At 36.3% G+C, this 22,620-nt stretch overlaps 1 protein-coding gene across 1 annotated transcript in view; it reads left to right on the forward strand.

Moving 5' to 3' along the window:
• Window positions 1-18,841, forward strand: part of LOC124635039 — a 152,970-nt gene extending 134,129 nt beyond the window's left edge. The window contains exons 4-11 of the mRNA XM_047170801.1: window positions 8,327-10,202; window positions 10,328-12,463; window positions 12,545-12,822; window positions 12,906-13,112; window positions 13,353-13,642; window positions 16,143-16,254; window positions 16,593-16,856; window positions 17,194-18,841. Coding sequence (XP_047026757.1) covers window positions 8,327-10,202; window positions 10,328-12,463; window positions 12,545-12,822; window positions 12,906-13,112; window positions 13,353-13,642; window positions 16,143-16,254; window positions 16,593-16,856; window positions 17,194-17,325 — 5,295 coding nt within the window. The 3' untranslated portion in view covers window positions 17,326-18,841. The remainder of the gene's footprint in view (window positions 1-8,326; window positions 10,203-10,327; window positions 12,464-12,544; window positions 12,823-12,905; window positions 13,113-13,352; window positions 13,643-16,142; window positions 16,255-16,592; window positions 16,857-17,193) is intronic.
• Window positions 18,842-22,620: the final 3,779 nt, after the last annotated feature.

Consider the following 22,620-nt stretch of genomic DNA (forward strand, 5'->3'; position numbering starts at 1 on the left):
TGTGCCATTTTCGAAGAAGGCTACAGGATTTTTTTTATGTGAGTGTATGAAGTAAGTAGTTCCTAAGGGGCACAGGTAAAACTGCTGGCGGAAGCTAGTATTTTGATATTTAGGCTTCATTTTCTCAAATAAAGCAGAGAGAGCCATTCATAGATTAACCTTCTACCGTCAGATAATCATGTCCAGCAAAAATTGTTAGACCGGATCAGCTTGTAAATACCCCTAAATAAACGCCATCCCACATAATAAAACTATACACTGAGTGTCCTCAACTGCAAACAAGATTGATTTTCCAGCAAATTCTTCGCATGACATTCTCTCAGTTACTTGGAAACCCTACACCGGCCAGTGTTAGGTCTCCATACTAACTGGGTTACGTAGGAAGGCCGAGTGTTGAATGTCTGTGCGATTGTCACACGATCTCTTCAGTTTCCAATTACAAACCGCACTTGTGTAAGAATTAAACCGATTATGTGTGTGTGCGTGTTTTATGCTCGAAGATTTTTGAATTCAGAATGTTCGTGATTGGTCGGATACTTTTTGGGCTTTAGAATTTTGTAAATTGTTGTGTATGTGTGTGTGGTTTGCATCTGGTTGCTATGTTCGAAGGTTTTTGATTTCAGAACGTCTAGAATTAAATAGGTCTGATACTCTTTGGTATTAAATTCTGAAGACGTACTTAGATACTTTATGAAATAAAAAATAAATGAAACGAAGGCATTTGTGGTGGGACTTAGGTATTTACTTCTTAATAAAATAAAACAATATAAGTTGCGGCAAACTAGTGTACATTATTTCTTAAAGCCTTAGTACGTAATATTCGTGTTAGAAAATTAACTCCAGTATTGTCAAAGAAAACTGAAACAACGGATTGATTAAATAATGAACAATCCTTCATTACTTTTATCCAAACTTCACAACTCGCATTACCCCAGGACAGTTCAAGTCATTTTTAGGAACTGACGGGATTAGGCCGCTAGTCGACCAAATTAGGGTGCCCACGCTTCAGATTCGCAAACCCGATTGTCTGCTCCTAATTACGAGTCCCGGGCTAAGCCGACGCATGCTTTGTGGGGTGACCACACGGGACGTTGTTCAGGACAGTTTGATTACGCATACCTCTGGCCTCTGGCTTTTGATTTGTCAATTTCCAGCATTGGTCGATGAGACCGCTCATGGCTTTTAATTTGGTGACTGAATCGGACTGATGGTGGTTGCGTCTGCACGGTTTGTAGTGGCTGTATGAATGTCTGCTTGTTGTTCTTAGATGTACTTTCATATGGTCGTATGGTGAAAAAAAATCTAGTGTACAGTGATGATAACCATTTTATGTTAACAACTTTACTTGCCTATATCTTTTCATACTTAAACAACTTTTTACAATTAACCTAATGAAAATCATTGTAACAGACAAACTTACATAACTATAATTTTCATTCATCTCGACATTTTGTACCGTCGTAGTGTTACTAAAGAACGTGAAAGAAAAAACTAGACAGTAGTTGACATAACGTCAACAAGGCCTTTTCCTAACCTGTCTCACACTGCCTAGAAATCAGAGCCCACCTTTAATAATTAACCCGTTATCTGTCACACAGTGTAATACCTACCCGCATCGCTTACTCCGAAAGGGTTCCACCCGGATTATCGTAAACAAGCGATATTGTTAGTCTAAATACTGCAGTTAGGGGCGTTACGCGGTTTTCAATTTACTACAACAATAGCCTAAACGGATACTCTCTTGATTTAAATAATCGATCGCCGGGATCGCGTGGTTAGGCCCGGAGATACAGTATACAATTTATCTATTTTGAAACTATCAGAGATAGAAGATTGGTTAACCGGTTCGGGGAAATTGCTTGGAAATTACCTATCATAGTACACGTTTTTCTAATATAAATTATTAAACAATGCACAAATAAGGAAGTTAAGAACTGACGCCTTTTGTGCACTCAGTCGTATATCAAAATAGAGACGCATATATTTCTCATTGAAGAAACTTGTTCTCAAAGATATCTCGCCACCAGCAGGTACATTAAGAAATATCTCAAGAAATAAAGTACCCAAAACTACACACATCAAAAGTGTCTAGGGATCAACATATATTTTTGCAATAACTTTTCTCCTGATTGATATTAATTAAAATTTTCTTTAAGGATTCATCAAATAAAGTGTTTTCGTTTGTCACAGTAACGATAAACCAAGTCACCTTTGCACTAATAAAGAAATTTGCCATTTTCCTAATAAAGGGATTTTTGACATTTGAAACACTAACACAAAAGTTCGAAAAAAAAGACTGAAATAACAGTTTTCTTTAAAAGTTTATTGGGTAACTTAAACAATTAATAATCCGTGTTTCTACCGCGAACACTAACAACACAAGAACATCGGTTTGGCATACTCAAAATGAGTTCATCCAAATCACGATGTGGAATGGCCGCCCATGTTCGTTGCAACAACAAAAAAAGGTCTTCTTGCGACTGGATACCCTCCATATTCGGCAGAGCTCTTCTCTGTAGCATATCCCATGCATGCTCAATCGGGTTCAAGTCTGGCGACTGAGCAGGCCAGGGCAGGACATTGATGTTAGCTGCCGCGAGAGTCTGTCTTACAACTCTTGCGGTGTGCGGTCGTGCATTATCATGCATTAACTGAAATAAGGGACCGATTTGCACTTGTAGAGGAACGATGACGTCTGATACAATCGTCTCAGCATAAATTTGAGCGTTGAGGTTGCTTCTGATCCAAATCAACTCAGTTCTTCCGCCGATCCAAATACCCGCCCATACCATGATGGTTCCACCACTATAAGGATGGACTTCCTGGCAGGATTTTAATCGCTGTTGGCGTCCAGGGGTTCTCCAGTGTCGTATACGTCTTGTATCCGGTCTCATACCAAAACGAGACTCATCAGAAAAGCACACGAAACGCCATTGTTCTTCTGCCCAATTTCTGTGTTCAAGAGCCCATTGATATCGAATCCTACGATTGTGCATTGCTATAGGTGGTACCCGTAGCGGTCTTCGGGAATGAAGGTTCACTTCATGCAAGCGGTTTCTGACTGTTTGGTCGCTAATTAAGTTCCCTGAAGAGTGATGAAGCCTCACGGCTAACATCATGGCGGTTATTGTTGGAGCTCTTCGAGTTAAGATTTGAATGTATCGGTCTTGTCTCCGTGTGGTGCAGCGATACCGTCCTCCATGGCGCTCAGCTACGGTACCAGTGCTTCGGTAACGTGTCCAAAGTCGACTGATAACACTCTGACTTGTATTCAGAGCTAAAGCCACAGTACGTTGCCGGGAACCAGCTTCTATCATTCCCACGGCTCTGAGCATTTCTTCCCTGCTTAAATGACGTCGCCGCTCCATAATAACGTTGGTTTTAATCAGTAGTAGGGAAACAGTAGCACTAATAATGTCTTCAATGCGTTGTATGTGTTTATAGGGAAAATATTGACAGCTGATTTTCATCTTTTACTCGAATTTGATTCACAGTTCCTGATTCAAATTATGAAATGCACCAAAAAGGATCCATATAAATTTATAAAATCATAAATTTATTACAAAGCCACATCTCAATCTCAAGAAATCCGCATAAAAATGCTTGATCCCTAGACACTTTTGATGTGTGTATAATTAAATTATTTCGTACTCTCAAATAATGACGAAACTAACACAGATAAATAAAAGTAGTAAAATAATTAACACGACAAGTATTGCAAGCGCGACATTTACAGTCTATTCAGTACTTAGGTGCGCTTGCGCAAATCGCAGTCACGATCAATTACTTATTGTTCGGGTAAGGGCAACAGTTGCTGTTTGTTGCTGTGCAATTGTTGGTCTGGCTTTCTAGAATCTATAAGAGTAAAAGTAGGGCTGCCATCCGTCCGGGTTTCCCCGGATTTGTCCTCGTTTGGAGGCCGTCCGGGGGCCATCCGGGCGGGGTTTCAAGAAGTGTCCGGGGAAAACCCGGACACTTTTCATTTAAGGAAGCACCTCATTGAATTTAAGTATATGTTAATAGTCCTGTCAGTGATGATAGATCGATCCCAGTACAACGTGATATGGTCCTTTTCGAGAACTGGGTCGGGCGCATACCTGTAGTACGGTACCTCAAGATCTACATCATTCAAACATTATTATTATCAGCCTTGCAATACCAAAAGACATAGCCATGTTATTCAGTTTCATTTGACATAATGATCCCTAAGGCTTTACATAGCAACCATAACGTTCCTTTTACTTAGGGCTGCCATCCCGAATTTCAACAAACCCGGACAAAAATTAAAAAAAAACCCGGACATTTGGCGTAAATCGCATTTTTTCCCCGAACGAGTACGATTTAATGTTTGAATGATGTAGATCTTGAGGTACCGTACTACAGGTATGCGCCCGACCCAGTTCTCGAAAAGGACCATATCACGTTGTACTGGGATCGATCTATCATCACTGACAGGACTATTGCAGCCAATAAGCCTGATATAGTGGTGATAGATCGATTAGCGCGCCGCGCGATGATATAGTCGATGTCACCGTCCCGCATGACGAGAACCTAGTGAAAGCTGAGAAAGAGAAACAAATAAAATATCTTGACTTAGCGCACGAGGTTGTCGCCATGTGGGATGTCGACACGGCTGTTATTGTGCCGATTGTCATTACGGCCAATGGTCTAATAGCCAAGAGCCTCGACCAACACCTCAGGAGGCTCTCGTTGGGCGGCTGGATCAAGGGATTGATTCAGAAGGCAGTACTCCTTGATACGGCGCGTATTGTGAGGAGGTTTCTGTCTCTGGGACCCTAACCACCGGTACCTTGGACCCTGTGCCCGATATCGGTGGCCATCTATTTTTTATATTTTTAAATGTTTTTTTATTTTTTTTTGTAATCTAATATTTAAAAATATAAATAATATAAGGTGCTTTAATATTACCTGCCAGGACTTGAATGGGGCGTAGTATTGCGTTTATAGATTACAATAGTGAAGAAATTTCGTTCCCCGGAACAGTCAATTCAATTTGAGACATTAAACAAGTTAAATTAACATTGGCTCTACTCTGCATAACGTGGTTCACAAATTATGCGCGTAGTGTCGCTTCGTCAATGAAAACAACTGCTATCTCTTTTTATCTGTTCTGCAAGAGTGGCAACGCGCAACTCTACTGGATGGTTTTAAACTAATAAATTAAGTCAAATTTATACGTATTTCTTTTTGTATGAAAAAAAAAATATGATAAATAATCAATTATTTATCTTTACTATTGTAATCTATAAACGCAATACTACCCCCCATTCAAGCCCTGGCAGGTAATATTAAAGCACCTTATATGTTGAAAGACAAATAAATACACTAGAAAATGTTTGAATATGTCTTGAAACATTTCCTATTTAAAAAAAATACTCCGTCTGTGGTGTCTCATTACAACGGTTTTTTAATTAGTAGGTAATGTTTTTATAAATAATATCTGGACAATCCTGTCAACCCGTCAAGTTGTCTGCAAGTTCTGCAACTAGTGGAATAAGGAAATTGAATAATTTAATTTTAAATGCATTCAAAAAGAGATCTATGATTTTAGGCTTCAACTAAATATCAAAACCAATAACCTACAAATGAACTACACAATTCAAAAGGTTAAAATGCAAACGATATTCAATATTCTCAAACGAATGAATATTCTTAACGAATTATGTTAAATGGAATCCAATTAAGAACAAATTGATTATTTTATCTTTGAAATCGTAGCGAAAGGGTTCTCAAACAAAATTAATAATTATCAAATTCCATAGAAATATAAAGTTTTCAAGAAGCCCGTTATTGGTAATAAGAGACAGATTTTCAACTCAATAATTTTTTTAGCATTAACTTGATGCTGAAAACCTTTCATAATTACGGATACTTAACATTTTTTATGTGAAGTAAATACAAACAATATTAGGTAACTGTGGCTACAAATATGTAACTATCCAGATACAAATGGATATATTAATATTATAGGTATTAAATTTTTCATACTTCAAATTATTTCAGTAAATTAATCTTAAAAAAGTAAATTAAATAATAATATGACACATCGTGTTAATATTAACATGCTCTAGCTAGATAGACGAATTCTTAAAATATTCAAACTTGTGAATTTACTCGAAAATCTTCTAGAAATGTATTTGACTTATGTTTGCCTCTATTTGAGCTAACCTTAGTTAACATTTAATAACCTAATAAACACAAAATTGTAATAATATTTTGAATAAGATGTGTTATTTGTCCCCGAAGTCTCTTTTAAAATCGCATTCAGCTTTCTCTGCATGATAAATTACAAAATCTTTTCAAAATCAGAACTAGCTATCAATACTTTTATGTGAGAAAAAATACGTTAAATGAAATAAATAACGCAGCTTATATCATTGAGCTCGACAATAAAAACAAAAATCCAAGTATACCAACCTGTAAATAAAAACCCTTACCCCAATTCTCCAAACGTAAGTACTTTATAGTAAAAATAAACAAATCCCGAACAATGTTTAACAAGAAGGCAGAAAACAGAATGAGCAATCAGAACGTCACAGTGAATTCATCTAAGTAATGGAGAACAAAATACTAGCGGAGGTGCCATAACCGAAAATCTAAGAAAATAGCACGCCAAAATGTTTGGGGGACGAGGAACGAGGCCTTTATACGCCTTCTTTGGACCCGATTATTATTTGTGACACCGAAAATCGTCGACAGATTTCGCCAAGAACCCGAACGCCGCATTAGTTTACTCGTAACTGTTGTTTTTTCTCATGCCCACCGTAAGCATTTGACCTAACAGAAGGTGAGCCTGACCTACCTGCATTATGGTACCTCTGATCATCTTTCTTTACTCCATGGTCTAAGTAAACTTAAAGTGGCCAATTAACCTTCCAGCATCGGGTCATTTAAACCAGTAATGAAAACATTCTCCTAGAACGGCTACAGATTTTTTTTCTTAATTAGCTTCTGATTCTAAATTTAAAGCTTAATTTGGATTTTAGGATAGAATTTGGTGAGGTCGAGGTCATCCTCGTAACATAGATAACGACGTTTATTGGATATAGGTTTCGTTTTATGAGAACCTGGTTTTTTAGCTCATAAATTGTTTTTAAAGCATGAAAATGGTTTTCCTTCATTAATGTATTTTTTTACCCACGACGGAACGGAACAGGTATATGCGTTTAGGTTAAGAGATGTGCATTTATGTGTTTTTAATTAAAACAAGTTTACAATAAAGAATTGTATAACTTTGTCACTTTATGGAATGATTTTGCTGATATTCTTAAATGGATTGAGAAATTAATTCGGAATATAATTTCTGAAATCAAAGAGAACACGAATTTAACCATTATGAACAATTAGAGATACATAAAAAATATAAATAAAAAAAAAAAAACATTTAATAAGTAAATACTCCACAACAGAAGATTTTACACAAATATTTTAAGCTTGCTAAGAAAGTTACATGACAAATTGTAATGGTTCTATTTATAACAGGCTTTAACTGTCAAGTATCGATTCGACTTTGTAAATAGGCTAAAAATATTTGCATGAAAAAGCTCTTAGCTTTAGAGAGTTAGTAAACAAAGTGCCTTTGGATTAAGACCATATTATTTATGAGCAAAAGTTTCGTGAAAACGTGCTTAGTAAACAACTAGTTGCTATGCTAAAAGAGCTAGGTGATGAATCCAGGATTAATAAACGATAATATAAAAAACAGCCAGCGTAGAAGTTTTATTAAAATCCTTACCAAAAGTTTAGCAACAAAGATTTTACGAAGCAGAAAAATTGTCTCTTAATATTCGACGAAAACATAAAGTTAAATTCTTATTTAATAACGGACGAAAGTATGACGAAAAAAGGATATTCATATTATCATTTTGTCACGCAATTCATGTAGTATCATCCTCCGAGCCTTTTTCCCAATCATTTTGGGGTCGGCTTCCAGTCTAACCGGATTCAGCTGAATACCAGTGCTTTACAAGAAGCACGTTTACGCAATTCATGTAGTATTGTTGTAAAATAATTACGTTCTTGCTACTTTAACAATAATTCTGCCCTTTTGTGAAGTGGGACTTACCATTCACTGTTTAGCAATCGTCGGTATGAATTTTCATTTCTGTAAAATATATTACTACCATAATAGATTCGTTTATTATATTAAAGGGTAGGATTCTTTGTTTTTGTTTAGTTAGATTTAATAAATAATACGAAAACAAACCCTATCGATTCAAAAGTTAATTATTGTCTGAATTGGTAGTTGGCTTACAAATAAGCGTATGTCCACATATGTTAATCATTTATTTTCTTTCTATTTCAGATATACGACACGACGGAAAATACACGGCCGAAGAAATGGTCGTCGAAGTTAAAGTTGAACACATCAGGAAGCTCGAAGACATCAGAAAAGTCTCCAGAAAGCCCGTACATGTACGGAACCATCAGTGGGCCGGGTGGATCAGCTTTGTCCAAATCAATGAAGTATGCTGAGACCTGGCTTTACGGGTCCGTCAGGACCCAAACCCCACCTATGCGACCTAGCGTCTTCTCTGCTTACCCAGAAGTCTCTGGTCCTGTTCTCATAAGCACGCCGCAAAAACCCACACCACATAACTATGCTGTCATACTATGTTCCTGTCCTGAGTACCTGAATGGTACAAAGAAAACCAGCTCAACCAAAGTCAGTATTTGTAAGAAATGCAAGGGATCTCGTTTGCCATTAACTATAGCTGATAGCCCGCAATTATTAGTCGGGGGTACGGTAAGAGGTCATCAGGTAAGCCGCGAATCTGGTTTGTTGAGAGCTGGGACAGTAAGAGTACAAGGATCGAAGGCAAGACCGAGCATACTGAAATCTAATGGAGATACGGACCCTTATGATTTGATGAGACGGAACAGATTGGCTCCTCCTCATGAAACTCGTATAGGAAGTCAGTTCTCAACAACAAGATTACGAGCTAAAAGTATAAGTCCATGCAGAGTAAAGACTAAAAAGCCTACCAGCCCAGAAACACTTCGCAAGAATAGAAGTAAATCTGTCAGTCGAGTTAATGAAATATGGGTTGAAGAGGATACTAACACAAACAATGACTCAAAGAAGTCTATTTTGTCATGTGATATCAATCCTTATGACTTAGTCAAATCAAATGGTACTTCAAAGTCTTTAGTTGATGTTGAATTTGATGACGATTTTGGACACGTTTTTCAAGAATCGATGAAAAATAAAAACAAAAACTCCAGTAAATCTAAATCAGATTCTAGTGTAAAAGCTATAGGTGGACAAAGAATAAGAGTGTCCGATGAATCAAAAGGAAATAATTTAGATGAAGTATCAGTTTATGATCCCGTCGATTATGATCTCAAATCCTACGAATTAAAGTCTCAAGAGGCATCTCCAACTTTGTCATTACCTAATATTAAGAATGAAAACAAAAAATCTGGATCATTGAGTAAAAATACAAGTAAAAAAATACTGAGTATCTCTTCCACAAATCGTACTAAACAAAAAAGTGTTTCTCCTAAACGACCACCAAGAAGAATAAGAAATAATAAAACTGACGATGATAGCGAGAGTGATAATCAAAGGCTAACAGAAAGGAATATAAATAGAAAATCAGATAACAATCACTCTCGTAGCTCTAAGCTGAAAAATCAAAATACAGATACTATAAAATCGATTCTGAAAAAGCCAAGAAATTATGACGCGAATGACTCAACCCCAAAATTGGAAATATCTACCGAATCTTTTGAGAATAAGAGAGTGAATTCGTCTTTATTTTACCTTCCAAAGCCTAAAGATAAAGTGGCTGTCAATTCTCATAATATTCTTCAAAGGAAACGTGTACAGTTCTTGGTTGAAAATGAAGAAACGAAAGTAATTTATACTGCAGAATTTAATCTTGACCAAAATATTACAAAAGAAGTTCCATTTGAATCGCCTGTTTCAAATATTGAAACCGAGGAAGACGTTGTGGCTGAAGGCGACATTGTTAGCCACAGTTTAGATGAATCTAGCGAGAAGTTATCGGAACTAATAAGCCAAACGGTAACACAAAATGATAGTGAGATCTTCGACAATTCTCAAATATCTAATAGTAGTACGTTCGAGACTGTTGCTGAAGAAGTAAACGAGTCAGTATCAGAAGCTACGCAACAAACTGCAGACGTTGAAATTGTGAAAAATGTAAACAAAGAAGGTAAGCCGTTTTATCTTATCATTTTGTCTAAGTCACAGTATTTATAGTTAAATAGAGTTATTAAAAAATATGGTAGGTTTTTGTTCTTTCATTTCGTCACATTTATATACATTTTCTATTTTCAGATAACAACATCCCAAGAATACCAGTATTACGTCGATCAGAATCCGAACGTATACCACCAACAATGGCGATAGATCCACCGAAGTTTCTAGACACAATGGCTTTGCGACCCAGAAGTAAACACGGCCACACAAGTCAAGTCTTCCTAACTTCTGTCATAGAAAATGAAATATCTGGTCCAAATCACTACATTCTTAGCCAACCTGACGTGGTTCCAGAACCAATTACACCACCGACGAAAGTGCAGTACAACGATAATATGGAGTCTGGTAATCTCAGCGACAGTAGTGATATTACACGAACAATTTTAACTAATTTACGCCGTGGAATATCAGAGTCACCTGAGCCACCGCCTCGAAAGTCAAAGGAACGTACAAAATCTAAAAAGCACAATTATGTCAAAACTCGATTTGTTCGAAATAATTCTTCTAGCTCAACGAGTGATGAATGGTCAGATGCAAATGATTATGAACAGAAAACTATTTTACGTGTAAAGCAATTTGATTCTGATACCGATGAACCAAAAACTGCTTCAGGAATTTTAAGATCTTCAGAAAATGAGCCAAGAAAAACTTCGATACAAATTAACGGGAACGAATGCTACTCAACTATGAATGTCAGTAGTGATACGCCAATTTATTTATCTTCCGTCGTTGTAAATGATGACTACGGAAACACGTGCAATACCTATCAAACAGGCACTACTGTAACAATAAGTGTTGGGACTCCACAAAAGGAAATAAAAAAATCTAAGAGTCAAATATACATAGGCGCTGTACTTTCACAGCAACCTGAAAATCATTTGGAAGCAAATACTTACGAAGAATATTATGCGGATAGAAACAAAGATAACAGCTATGGCTCCCGAGATCAGAATACTTCAAATGATCTATCTTCAATTCTAAACGATCCTGTCGAAGCTATTAAACGTAACTTAATCCCACACGTCTGTGGTAAGAAGGATGATAAGTTTTATTCAGATTGCCATAACAATAGCGATGTTCAACCAAATAATGGCAATTTTGTGACAAAACTTTTTGATGATCCTTTCTTCGCTCATCTCGCAGATGGTTTAGATTCAGATTTGGTTAAAAAACTGATAGAAAACTCATTAATAAAACTCCAAGAAACTAAGAATACAGAAGGGACAGACAGCAGTGAAATGACCATAGAAAAGCTTATTGAAAGTTCGTTGAAAAATTTGAAAGAAGAGAGTGCAAAAGAAGTAGAGAAGAAAGGGGAAGTAAAGCCAAAGAACGAGAATAGTGCCAAAGACGATGCGTCGAATAAACAAAATACAATCGACTCTTCCGTCTGCCAAGAGAATGAAGATAATAGCTGCTCTGCTCCCTATGAAAGTATGGAGTATGAGAGCGGTGCTATGGGAGTTTTTTCTGATCTCGAGCCAATGTCGGACTGCTATAATGCTTCAGCGAGCGAATTGTCTACCGAAGACGATACGAATTCAACGAGGTCGAAATTTTATCAAATGTTGGTCGACGCCGCGCTGTGTGATATTGAAATATCAAATAACACCGACGATGATCATCATTACGAATCGATTCGTTTGAACAGTGATCCTATATATGAAGAGATTGGAGATATGCCACCGCCTCTACCCATCAACCCACCTCCCAATTCCCTAATGATTTTAGATGACGAAAAACGTAGTGGATCACGTTCAATATTTGAAGGTGCGTCGAAGTATGACATTTTGTCTTACTTAGTAGATGCTAAAGAAAGAGGTATTGATGATGAGGAAACATACATAACTAGTTATGCTACCCACAATGATTCATCAAACATGTTAGAGGAATCCAAAGAAAAAAGTAACAACAGCGAAATAATTGATACACATCTTAGTAGCAACACGAGTCAGTTATCAAACGCATCAGATTCCAGCGAAGATAATTCACTAGTTATTAATCATGAAACTTTAGAAAAGGCTGTTGTGTGCAAAAAGACTTCAGCTGAGATTGAAAGAAATGACTCAGGGGTCGGCTCTGAAACAAGTAAGTCTTCAAGAAGTAGACTACAGGGCAAAACTTCACCTTGCAGCATGATAACTGATAAGGATACTCCTATACATCTCTGCGAAGATTGTGACACTGCCGTGGAAACTCAATTGACAGAGCAAGGTAAGTTATCATTCTTTAAAATATTTATGAGTTTTATAAAAAGTATATAATTTATACATTTTGATTTTACTTAATTTTTAGGTTCATTATACGCTCCACTAGTATGCAGAAAGTGTGCCAAGAAACGAGCAGAGAGGAAGGAAATAATAACAGAAATTGTAGAGACTGAAGAAAAATATGGCAGGGATTTGCAAATCATCCTTGAAGAGTTTTATAAGCCGATGTTAGTAGCTGGTCTACTTAACCAGGAACAACTCAGCGCGATATTCCTGAATGTTGAAGAACTGATTGAAAATAACCAAGTTTTATCTGAGAAGTTACGAGATGGACTTGAAATTGCTGTGGAACAAGGAGACGAGGTACTTTCTACATTCTCTTTACACATATCCATAAAAGCTATAAAAACTTCATAACCTGATGTAATTTACCTGTTTTATTTCAGGATCTTTTAACTGTAAATGTTGGGAAGATCCTGCTGGAGTGTTCAGGCATGCTGACAGCGTTCCAGTCGTACTGCGTGAAGCAAGCTGGTGCTGCCCTCCTCCTGGCTGGTCTCGAGAAGGAGAAGGAACTCCTGAGGATATTCTTGCGCGTCTCGCAGATGGAAAACACCGTCTTGAGGAGGATGAATCTAAACTCATTTCTCATGGTAAATAATTCGTTACATATTATTAGGTATATTCTTAGTCAAATCGTAAGGGATATTATTAACTTAATAAGACCTAGTGATATAGCATTGTATTTTAAGGTAGCATCAGGCTTATGACCGTTGAGGGATAACTTTTATTGACCTCCCAATCGAGGAGTGGGTTTAACACCGCCGAGCAATATATATATTCATAGAAGGAACCTGCAGAAGACTAATTAATTTAATTAACAATTATTCCAGGTGCCAGTACAACGCGTGACAAAATATCCCCTCCTTCTCTCTCGGCTGTATCGCGCCACTGCCGCGTGCGCAACTGAACGGGATGACGTAAAGTCGGCCCAGCGTTGCGTAGAATGCCGACTTGAAGAAATCAACGCGGCAGCTGCAGCCGCTGCCGCTGCGGCAAGAGACGTACCTCTGTGGAGACGACTTGCAGCCGCTCGAAGAACTGCACACGATCTCCATGTGGCTGATATCAAGCTGAGGAAAATGGCTGTCGATGTACTTGATTGGAACCATGATGACGCCAGGTGGGTTGTTATTCTTCAGAAATATATTGCGTCAATACAAACAGTAACAACTGTTCACAATGCTGATGTGTATGATGAGGATGATAACAGAATATTTCATAGTTTAATGTAAAGATAAATACAGTTTTACATAAAACGACAAAATAAATGCGATGATTACCGTGTGTACTTACCAAAATTTCGTCTATCACTAATGGCAAATCGCATCCATATATTTTATGAGATCGAAATTATTGTCCTCCATTTCTTGTAATACCGTTCACATAACAATGAAATCATCTCGTCCTTTAAGAAAGCGCTAAAGATTTTCGAGGCGATCTTTTTCATAAAGAAAAACATTAGCCTTAGTTAGCTCTTTGTATAATTGGAGATGTTTCGGCAAATTGTAGCAGGCACATTCAGTTCTATTGGTGGATGGTACAAATGATCTCATTACTACATCCATTGCGGCTCGCAGGTCCGTTTGATGGTGTAAGTTGTGAACTTTGATTAAATTTTGGATGCCTCTTTTTTGTTCGAAGGAGAAAGGTCCATTATGGTTTGCATGTTAGTTATTATACTGTGTAAACGTGAACACTCAAGGAAGATATAATTTAGATGATGATACTTTCTAAGAACTGATAGAGCAGATTTTTTTTTTATATTGAAATTATAATATGCTTACTTTCAGACATGTTGTTGAAACTACATAACTCCTAAAAAGGGTCAAAGAACCTGAACATTTTTTATTAAAAATGTTCACTAAAATTAAAGTATGATTCGAAGAATTCGTCAATTTAACGCCAAGCCGTTAAATTCGAAAGAAGTCTCTCATAACTTCCTATTAAAAATAAATTCTAGCTTAAAATCACTTTCAAACTTTTATTATTGCCTCGTAACTCTTATTACTTGTACCATAAAGCTGATAATCGTTGCTTTAGTGGCAGTAACAGCGACAAGTGCTATTCAACAGGGCTTTTACTTTCACAAAAACGTGTAATTATACAAGCAAATAGATGTAACGTTTTAACTAATTTCACTGTCCATTGAAAAATATGTTATTAGCGGATTTAAGGTAGAAAATTCCTTCGAGTTGCGAAAATTAAAGTTTTACGAGGTCTAAACGGTTATGGAGACTGGGAGAGCATTATTGAAAGGATTTTATTAGCCACGCAACTCGTTTTATTCGATCTAAAATGTTTATAGGGGAATGGGCATGAATTCGCTAAATTCAAATAGGGGTCGGAACGGTAATCATTGTTGTCATTTCAATTGATTCTGGGAGATTTGATTTTAAGTATATTGATTCTTTCGCCTGTAAAAAGTAATCTCTTTTTGAATTAGGGTAAGTAGCAAATGTAGGATACAAATACTGTTTTATTTTTCACCAGTTTTAGTTTATACGAAATACTTTGTATTACTGTTTGCTATTAACTTCAGTTCGGAAGAACGCTAGAGGTTTTGCGAGAATCAATTTCAGGTGCTATTCAAAATCACTTTCAAGTAAACGTTTTTGCAATTTTGTTGTGAGGAACTTACTGAACGTAGTTTAATGGGTGTTGCATTGTAGCTTGTATCTAGAGTGCACTGAATGGTTTATTTTATGGATGTCATCAAAATAAGGTCGTGTGAGATTGGGGATTTGTGGCAACAAATGTGAAACTAATCTAAATCTATTTTGATGGAGACATTCTGAAGGAATCATAAAAGAGAAAATGAAAACCGATTATTCTTATCGATTAACAAATCCGAGTAGACTAATCGCAACCATATCATCAAATAAGCTAATTAAAATGAGACGAATGCCAGTGATATATCTCATTTACCAAGTAATACACAGGAGAGAAATTAATGTTTTAGCTGGCGCGGAATTTATCACGACCGTGGAACATGAAACGCGCTGTTGTGACGTCACATGCCATAATACATTGCGATGTTGCCAACAGCTCGTGAATTAAGCCCGAGATGAAATAATTTTAGTCGTGTAGTGTTGCCGTGTTGGTTTTGATGAGAGGAAAATGTAAAGTTAATAATGGCTCATGAAAGTTTCCGCTTTAAAATGAATGTTGGTTTTCATGGTAATTTTTGTGAACTTAAAGTTGATGGGGATAGAAAATTTATTCGTAGGCACAACCATTTTGCAGAAGACCACTTCTAAAAGCTGAAAGGACAATTTATTTTTAGACAAATTCAACATCATGCTTTATACTTGACAGGGGTCAAATGTCATCTAAGGGAAAAAAAGGTTGAACCTCGTGTTCACTTAAAAAATAAAATACTCGTGTAAAGTGCGGCATCTCGGCAAGGTAGGCTATATATTCTACACCCGACTTAATCTTTAATAAGGCGAGATTTTTACGCACCCATAACACAGGTTGAGTCAGTCTGAAGTGACGCGGAGCCCAATCGACCTTATTCCAACAAATTGACGTACCTCCCTACAAATAAAATGACGACAAAATCCTACCAACACTTGAGTGAGCTATTGATCAATTTTGGACTTTATTTTCTTGTCGATAAGGTTCGCAATGGAAGGTAAGCTGCTGTTCACTCAGCCCAACGACAACAACTGGCGGAAAGGACGCACCATCAAGTTGACGCCAATCAACGCTCTTTTGGTAACTAACGGAAAGGTGAGTTTTGCTGATTTTTATTTTCAGTGCGGTTTGTGAAATCTTTACTGGGTACTTGCTAGAGTTGTGTGCGGTTTTAGTGAAAGTTCTCACCTAAAAAGCTTTTATAAAATTTTACAAATAAAATATTTGCAACAATAGAACCTAAATCTGTGTATGAAAAATATGAATAAAATAATGAAGTGTGAAATCTTTATTAAATTAAAGAAAAAACTTTAATTTCAAGAATTTTACGACGAAATATGAAGTCGCATTTGTTGACCATATTCATTTCACTTGTCATATAGTATGTAATTAGAAGCCACCAATAAATGAACTCATTCCCCTATCTCCCACAGCCAACGATCACCCACAAAACGAACGAGATCCGAGAGACGCGGGAAGCGAGAGACAGAGAAGCAAGAGAGAAAGAGGGAGAAGCACTGTTCGCGCGCAGTGGAGTAAGAGAGGCAGCTCTCTTGCTGGTAAGAGAGAAGGCGGGAAGATACACGCTGCAGAGGGAGCCACTATTCCTCGACCGCTGTGTGGTGGCTGCTGATCACGAGCCCGAACACTTCTTCGAAGTACACGAAATTACTACGAAGGATTCTTATATTTTTAAGGTGAGATTAGAAAGTGACAAATATTTTCATTCCTCTTTTTAATAATAGGTACTGGACGAATCTGGATGTTTTTTTTATTTATTTCCGATGACGTTTTAATTTAACAATTTGTGTTGGGAGTTCGATTTAATAGCGGGACAGGATTTTTTGAGATATTAAGAATTCCATCCGCAATGGAATTGGAAATCTTAATGTGAGAAAAATAGGGAAGCTTTTTATTTTTTTGTTGTAATGATTTTACGTGTCTAAATATGCCTGTATAAAATGTGGATGAAAGTACTAAGGCTTATTAACATGATAAAAATTAAGGCTAATTGAACATTTTTTATATTTTCAGGCGGAAGAAAACACGCGCACACGCACCTGGTACCGGCAGCTGCAGTACCACGCGCAAGGCGCCGGCGCCTGGCGCAAGCGACGTAACGCGCTCGCCAACATCATGATCAACCCTATGTTGACCAGGAATTGATCACGTATACCCATGGAGAACAACATGACTAGCGGAGGTGCCATAACGGAAGATCGCCTAAGAAAGTCTTCTTTAAGAGCTCAGCTCTTGACGGTGTAGCTCCTTCCATTTATGCCTATCTAGCGCCAACTCTTGATCTTCCTGACACGTCACAACCTTCACCTTCTCTTGATGTAGCTATAACTTGACGACCCCTTCCCCTCTTTCCTTCGACCTTCCCTTCCACGAAGTTTTTGATAAAATGCCTAAGAAAGTAGCACGTCAAAATGCGAATGTTTTCGCCCATAAGCACCTTCATTGGAGCCGATTTTACCGTACCAAAAATCGTTCACATATGTCTCAAAGAACCCCGAACACTTGTAACTGATCATTTTGGTCATGCTCACAGTACTTATTTGACCTAGAAGAAGGCGCTTGACCTACCTGCGTTATAGCATCTCCGCTCATCTTTCCTTACTCCGTGGGGATACCGAATGTTTTGTGTAGTTGACAGCTGTCATTTTTGTACTGATAGCAACTGTCAACAGCACCAAAAAAGGTTAGACTGTACTGATATGTTTTGGAACGATAGTGAGGGTTACGTAAAATGGAATGTGATGACATATTTTAGAGGCGTGATGTTATCGATATGATTTTGATTGACTTTTCTCAGCTTATTCTAACTTTCTTTAAATATTTTTCCATGATTTATTCTTAATTATTTTTGTTTTATTTTTTGTAACTATATGCTATTTCAAGATCATATCGATAACTTAAACAAGATATTTGCAATTATAGGGCTTGTAAAGATCTAATAGGATTCCTGTATTATTTATTAACAATGTGTAATAAAGGACTCTATGGGTGTTAAGTCTGGTATTAGGATGTCGAACCCTCTAAAAGATATTTTGTTACGAATGCTAACTGAAAAATAATATTGTTAAATAAAAGAGAATAACGAAATGCGTGCATTTTAAAATAAACTTAATAATAATAGAAATATAGTTAAACATTCCTGGTATTTGTTTTTATTTTGTTTAATTGTAAATATCCAACAACAGTTTGCCACTAGTTTTAATATTAGCTTTACACCAAAATTTAGATGTTTTAACATTTTATGTGCCCTATAACGAACTATTTTATTAACAAAACCATAACATAAGACGTATTGTATATAATTTAATTTTAATAGCTGTGATATCCTGTCGAAGAAAAATGAAAAAAAAAACTTAATAAAAAAAGCTTTGTAATCGTTCGGAAACCTTGTAATTATTATAATTTTAACATTAACCATTGTTCAAAAAATATAATATTACATTAATTACTTCCTGACTAGTCTTAAGGGAAATTGTGTGTAATATTATTAAATATGTATAAGATAAAAATATACATATTGCGTTGTATTTATTGTATGTAATAGATTAAATAGATATAGTTTTAAAATTAAATAGTTATTAGACAAAAGTGTTTCGCCTTGGGAATATATTGTATCTGTTATATCATTAGAGAAGACAGGAAATAAATAAATTAATGAATATACCCGTATTTTTATTTAGAGAATCTTTTCAAACTGAATTTCCATGATGATTCTATTTAATTTATTCAACAAAAACATTTTTTCAATTTTTTGCGTAGGTATTTTTTTATTTGTGTTAATTGACATATATTACTTAACGTATTTAAGTCACTATTACGAGGTATGACACATTTGCACAATTCTACCACACTTGCAATAGTGAAAGCAAGACACATCATCATAGTTGTGCATCAACAAACTATGTATCAGCAAACTTATCTATTTACACTGAAAAACAACTTACATCGAAGTACTTAACCAGCAACTAATTGCCTTAAAGAAAACATTCAAATAGTTCCTTCCTACAATATTATCCAAAACCAAGCCTAATTCAGAGAAACGTTCGCGTATAGATAAACACAATATCAGGTCTGAAATGAAAGTTCTAACTAAATGTGATACGGCACAGAAGCTCATTTCCTGAGCTGAAGCAAATAACGATATAATTGTAACATCTTTCGCGTGTTCGTTTACACCCAACGATAGTGTGACGAGTTTGTGATAGGTAACAGTGAATATATTTTGTGCTGCTATGGATAAGTTTATTCCAAAACCATTAAGTATCAATTCTTACTAATGTCACTACTTTACGAGCATAAATACGTAAGTTATTCTGTTATATCTGTTATGGACCAAGTGATAAATCGGGCAGTATACATAATGCCCGGTCATTATGAATAATGCACAATATGAGAGCGCAATTTGATAATAATTATTCAAATAATCAAATTGACCGGGCACTATACATATTGCCCGTGAACTTTTGGGCAAAGTAATACAAACATATTTAATTTCATTTTTTTTATTGTTATTGATATTTAACTTAAAATAAACTAAATATTAAACCACTTAAATAATCAGCCTCATGATTTGGATTAATGATGAAGGACTTCTGCCTTAAAAATCCACTAGTTTTTGCATTTAAAAGTTAAGGAAAGTCATATTAAAAATATAACATAAAATATAATTAAATTTAAAACCAAAAATTTACAACGTATCTTTGTTTTATACAAATGACTTATTATTATAAAACAAAATAAACTAAAGTTTAAGCGATCGGACTCATTATTTGGCATAATTAACTTTTATTATTTAGCTTCTCTAAATAAAAGTCACATAGAAAATATAATTAAAATAGGGTGCTATTTAAACAGGGTTCTTTTTAATATCATTACTCGCCCCCAAAAATGTATGTTGCCTTCTAAATTACTAAGTCAGCCACAATTAAATTTGTAGCATGCTAAACTAAAGTAAACTTCTGAAATACTATTAAATTACATCATAAAATATATTTATTTAGCTTCTAATTTTTTTACTCAGTACGTTTAAAATATAACACATCCCATATCAATTGACAGAGCATGGAAGTAAGCATGCAACATGCAGCAAGCATGGCTTCTGTCACGGCTCCGGCGCTGCGGGGCTCCGGCGGTCCCATGCGAGCTTATCGTCGCAGATGGTTTTCACGCTCACCACCGCAGCTTCGGCTTGCTGGCCGGCTCCGACGGCCAGCCTCAGCCGCGGCGGCGAGCGCTGAAACTACCTGCGCCTCAGCTCGCAGGCCGCCTCGCCCCTCCGCGCCTACGCGGTTTTGAATTGCACTCTAGGGGTAGGGCAGACAAGACTACGTGGAGTCGGTTTTGCAGCGATTCGTTTTCGTCACTAAGTTCAGATTTTAATACAATGTTTTGAATCCAAATTAAATTCTACCATAAAAAAAGGAGCCAAGAAAAATGAGATCAAGAAAAACGAGGCCGAGTTAGTAAATTGGATGACAATTGTCCAATTAATAATTTTGTGGCTAGACTTATAATTTCCCATTAAAATAGAACATATAATTTAAAACAATAATCATAAAATATGTAGCAAGTAACAGGATTTATTTATTAGAACAACTGCCACCGTCGCACCGCATAAAATATAGCTTTATTATCAATTTGCCCAACTATCATGTAGCAATATAATAATGCCCGTGCAATGTGATAAATAATGAAGTTAAGATAGTTATTAATCACTTGGCCCGATAAAGCTAGACATTATTCATAATGCTCGGGCATTATAAATAATGCCCGAATTAATCACATGGTCCGTAACATATCTACCCGAACCGACTTAAATGAAAGGTACCTACACAGCTAGTTTAATGTTTGAGAATGAATATAGGCTACTTTTTATCCGTAAAATTGAAGTGATGCCCTTGAAGTGCAGATGGAATAGCTAGTTCATAATAAACAGTTTTCATGACATACTAACTTATTCGACAACGGGTTAGCAAATACATACAATGGACACCATATAGAGAATGTGTTTATAGTTATGATCGACATAACACTAGGGGAAAGGTTATCGAAAGAAGGATGTAATCGTGTCGAATACGTCTCGTGAGGCTAAAACCTCCTACTGGTTCCGCGCACACGTTCCTTCACCAATGTTACGGCATGTGATGAACGTCGAATGTGTTGACGACGTTATTATTAATATCTGTAACAAACAGACACAAAGACGCAATCACTAGCGTCAAGAACATCAATATTTTGATTATGATTTTATCATGTTTTTCCATGGGAATTGTGTTTGGGTGCTTTTGTTTTATTGGTGTCAATTGGCATAATGCTTTTGTCATATTTGTTTAATTTATGACATCTACCACGTCAACCTAGGAGGTTGGGGAGGGGTTGAGGGAGATTGTTGACTGCTACAATGGGATTTTATTAGGTAGTAAGTTGGTAAGCAAAAGCAAAAGCGCAGGTAGGTGACCTAAAAGTAGACCAGTAAAATTAATGCTAAGAATAAACACACTTGCATTCAAATTCATTTATTTGCATCTATACACTAAGCCCATTTAAATCACGCCACTATAGCTATCAACAGCTCCAAAGTACCTAAGCTCCTTAACCGATTGATCGGCGCCTATCCGCAGCTTGACCGAGACCTAAGGCCTAAACCTCTTACACTGCCTTAACTATAAGCCGACCAAAGCCTAACAAATACACAACCTATTTACAAGATCAAAATTTTCCATCCATTATAAACAGCCGTCAGTAAAAACAAGATATAATAAAACAATTACCTTCGAGTGATCCAAGCTCGTTTTAAACTCCCAGCGTGTGAATTAGTAAGTAACTCCATTAAAATAATGGATGTCTTAAGGGATCGAGAAAGTTTTTTGTGAAATCTTTATATAAAAATAAAATTAGTGAATGCTCCGTCGCTCTATAGGTCGCTGAAATTTGATTTTGAACGTAAATAGATAGGTGTTGGAACTTTCTTGGAGAAAATTGGATTTATGGTTCACGTAACAGGTGATATAGACTTTTGGTTGTTGTTGAGCCTTGTTAAAGGTCAAATTAGCTATTTTATTATTGCAGACTGAAAGTTCAACCATTGAATACTAAATTAGCGCCCGGTTTCACCTGCGTCCCGAAAGCAGAATATTTAATGCACTAGGATAAGAAGTATCCTATTAATTATTCTGCTATTACGTAAGCTGTATTACGCCCAAGCTTAAACATAATCCGTTCAGTGGTTTAAAGAGTAGGTAATAACATTCAAACCTAGAGCTTTATCGTAGAGGTTCATATGAAAAAAGATAGCTGAAGCACAGTTTTTCTTTTAATATTGTGTACTGCTCAAAGAATTCTTCATAACACCCTCCTACTAAATCTATTTCAAAATTATATACCTTATACATAGTTCAACAAACCCACATTCCGGCCGCAGGGAGACGAAATTCGTATATT

The sequence above is a fragment of the Helicoverpa zea genome, chromosome 12 (genome assembly GCF_022581195.2).
Source record: "Helicoverpa zea isolate HzStark_Cry1AcR chromosome 12, ilHelZeax1.1, whole genome shotgun sequence".
Classification (NCBI taxonomy): Eukaryota; Metazoa; Arthropoda; class Insecta; order Lepidoptera; family Noctuidae; genus Helicoverpa; species Helicoverpa zea.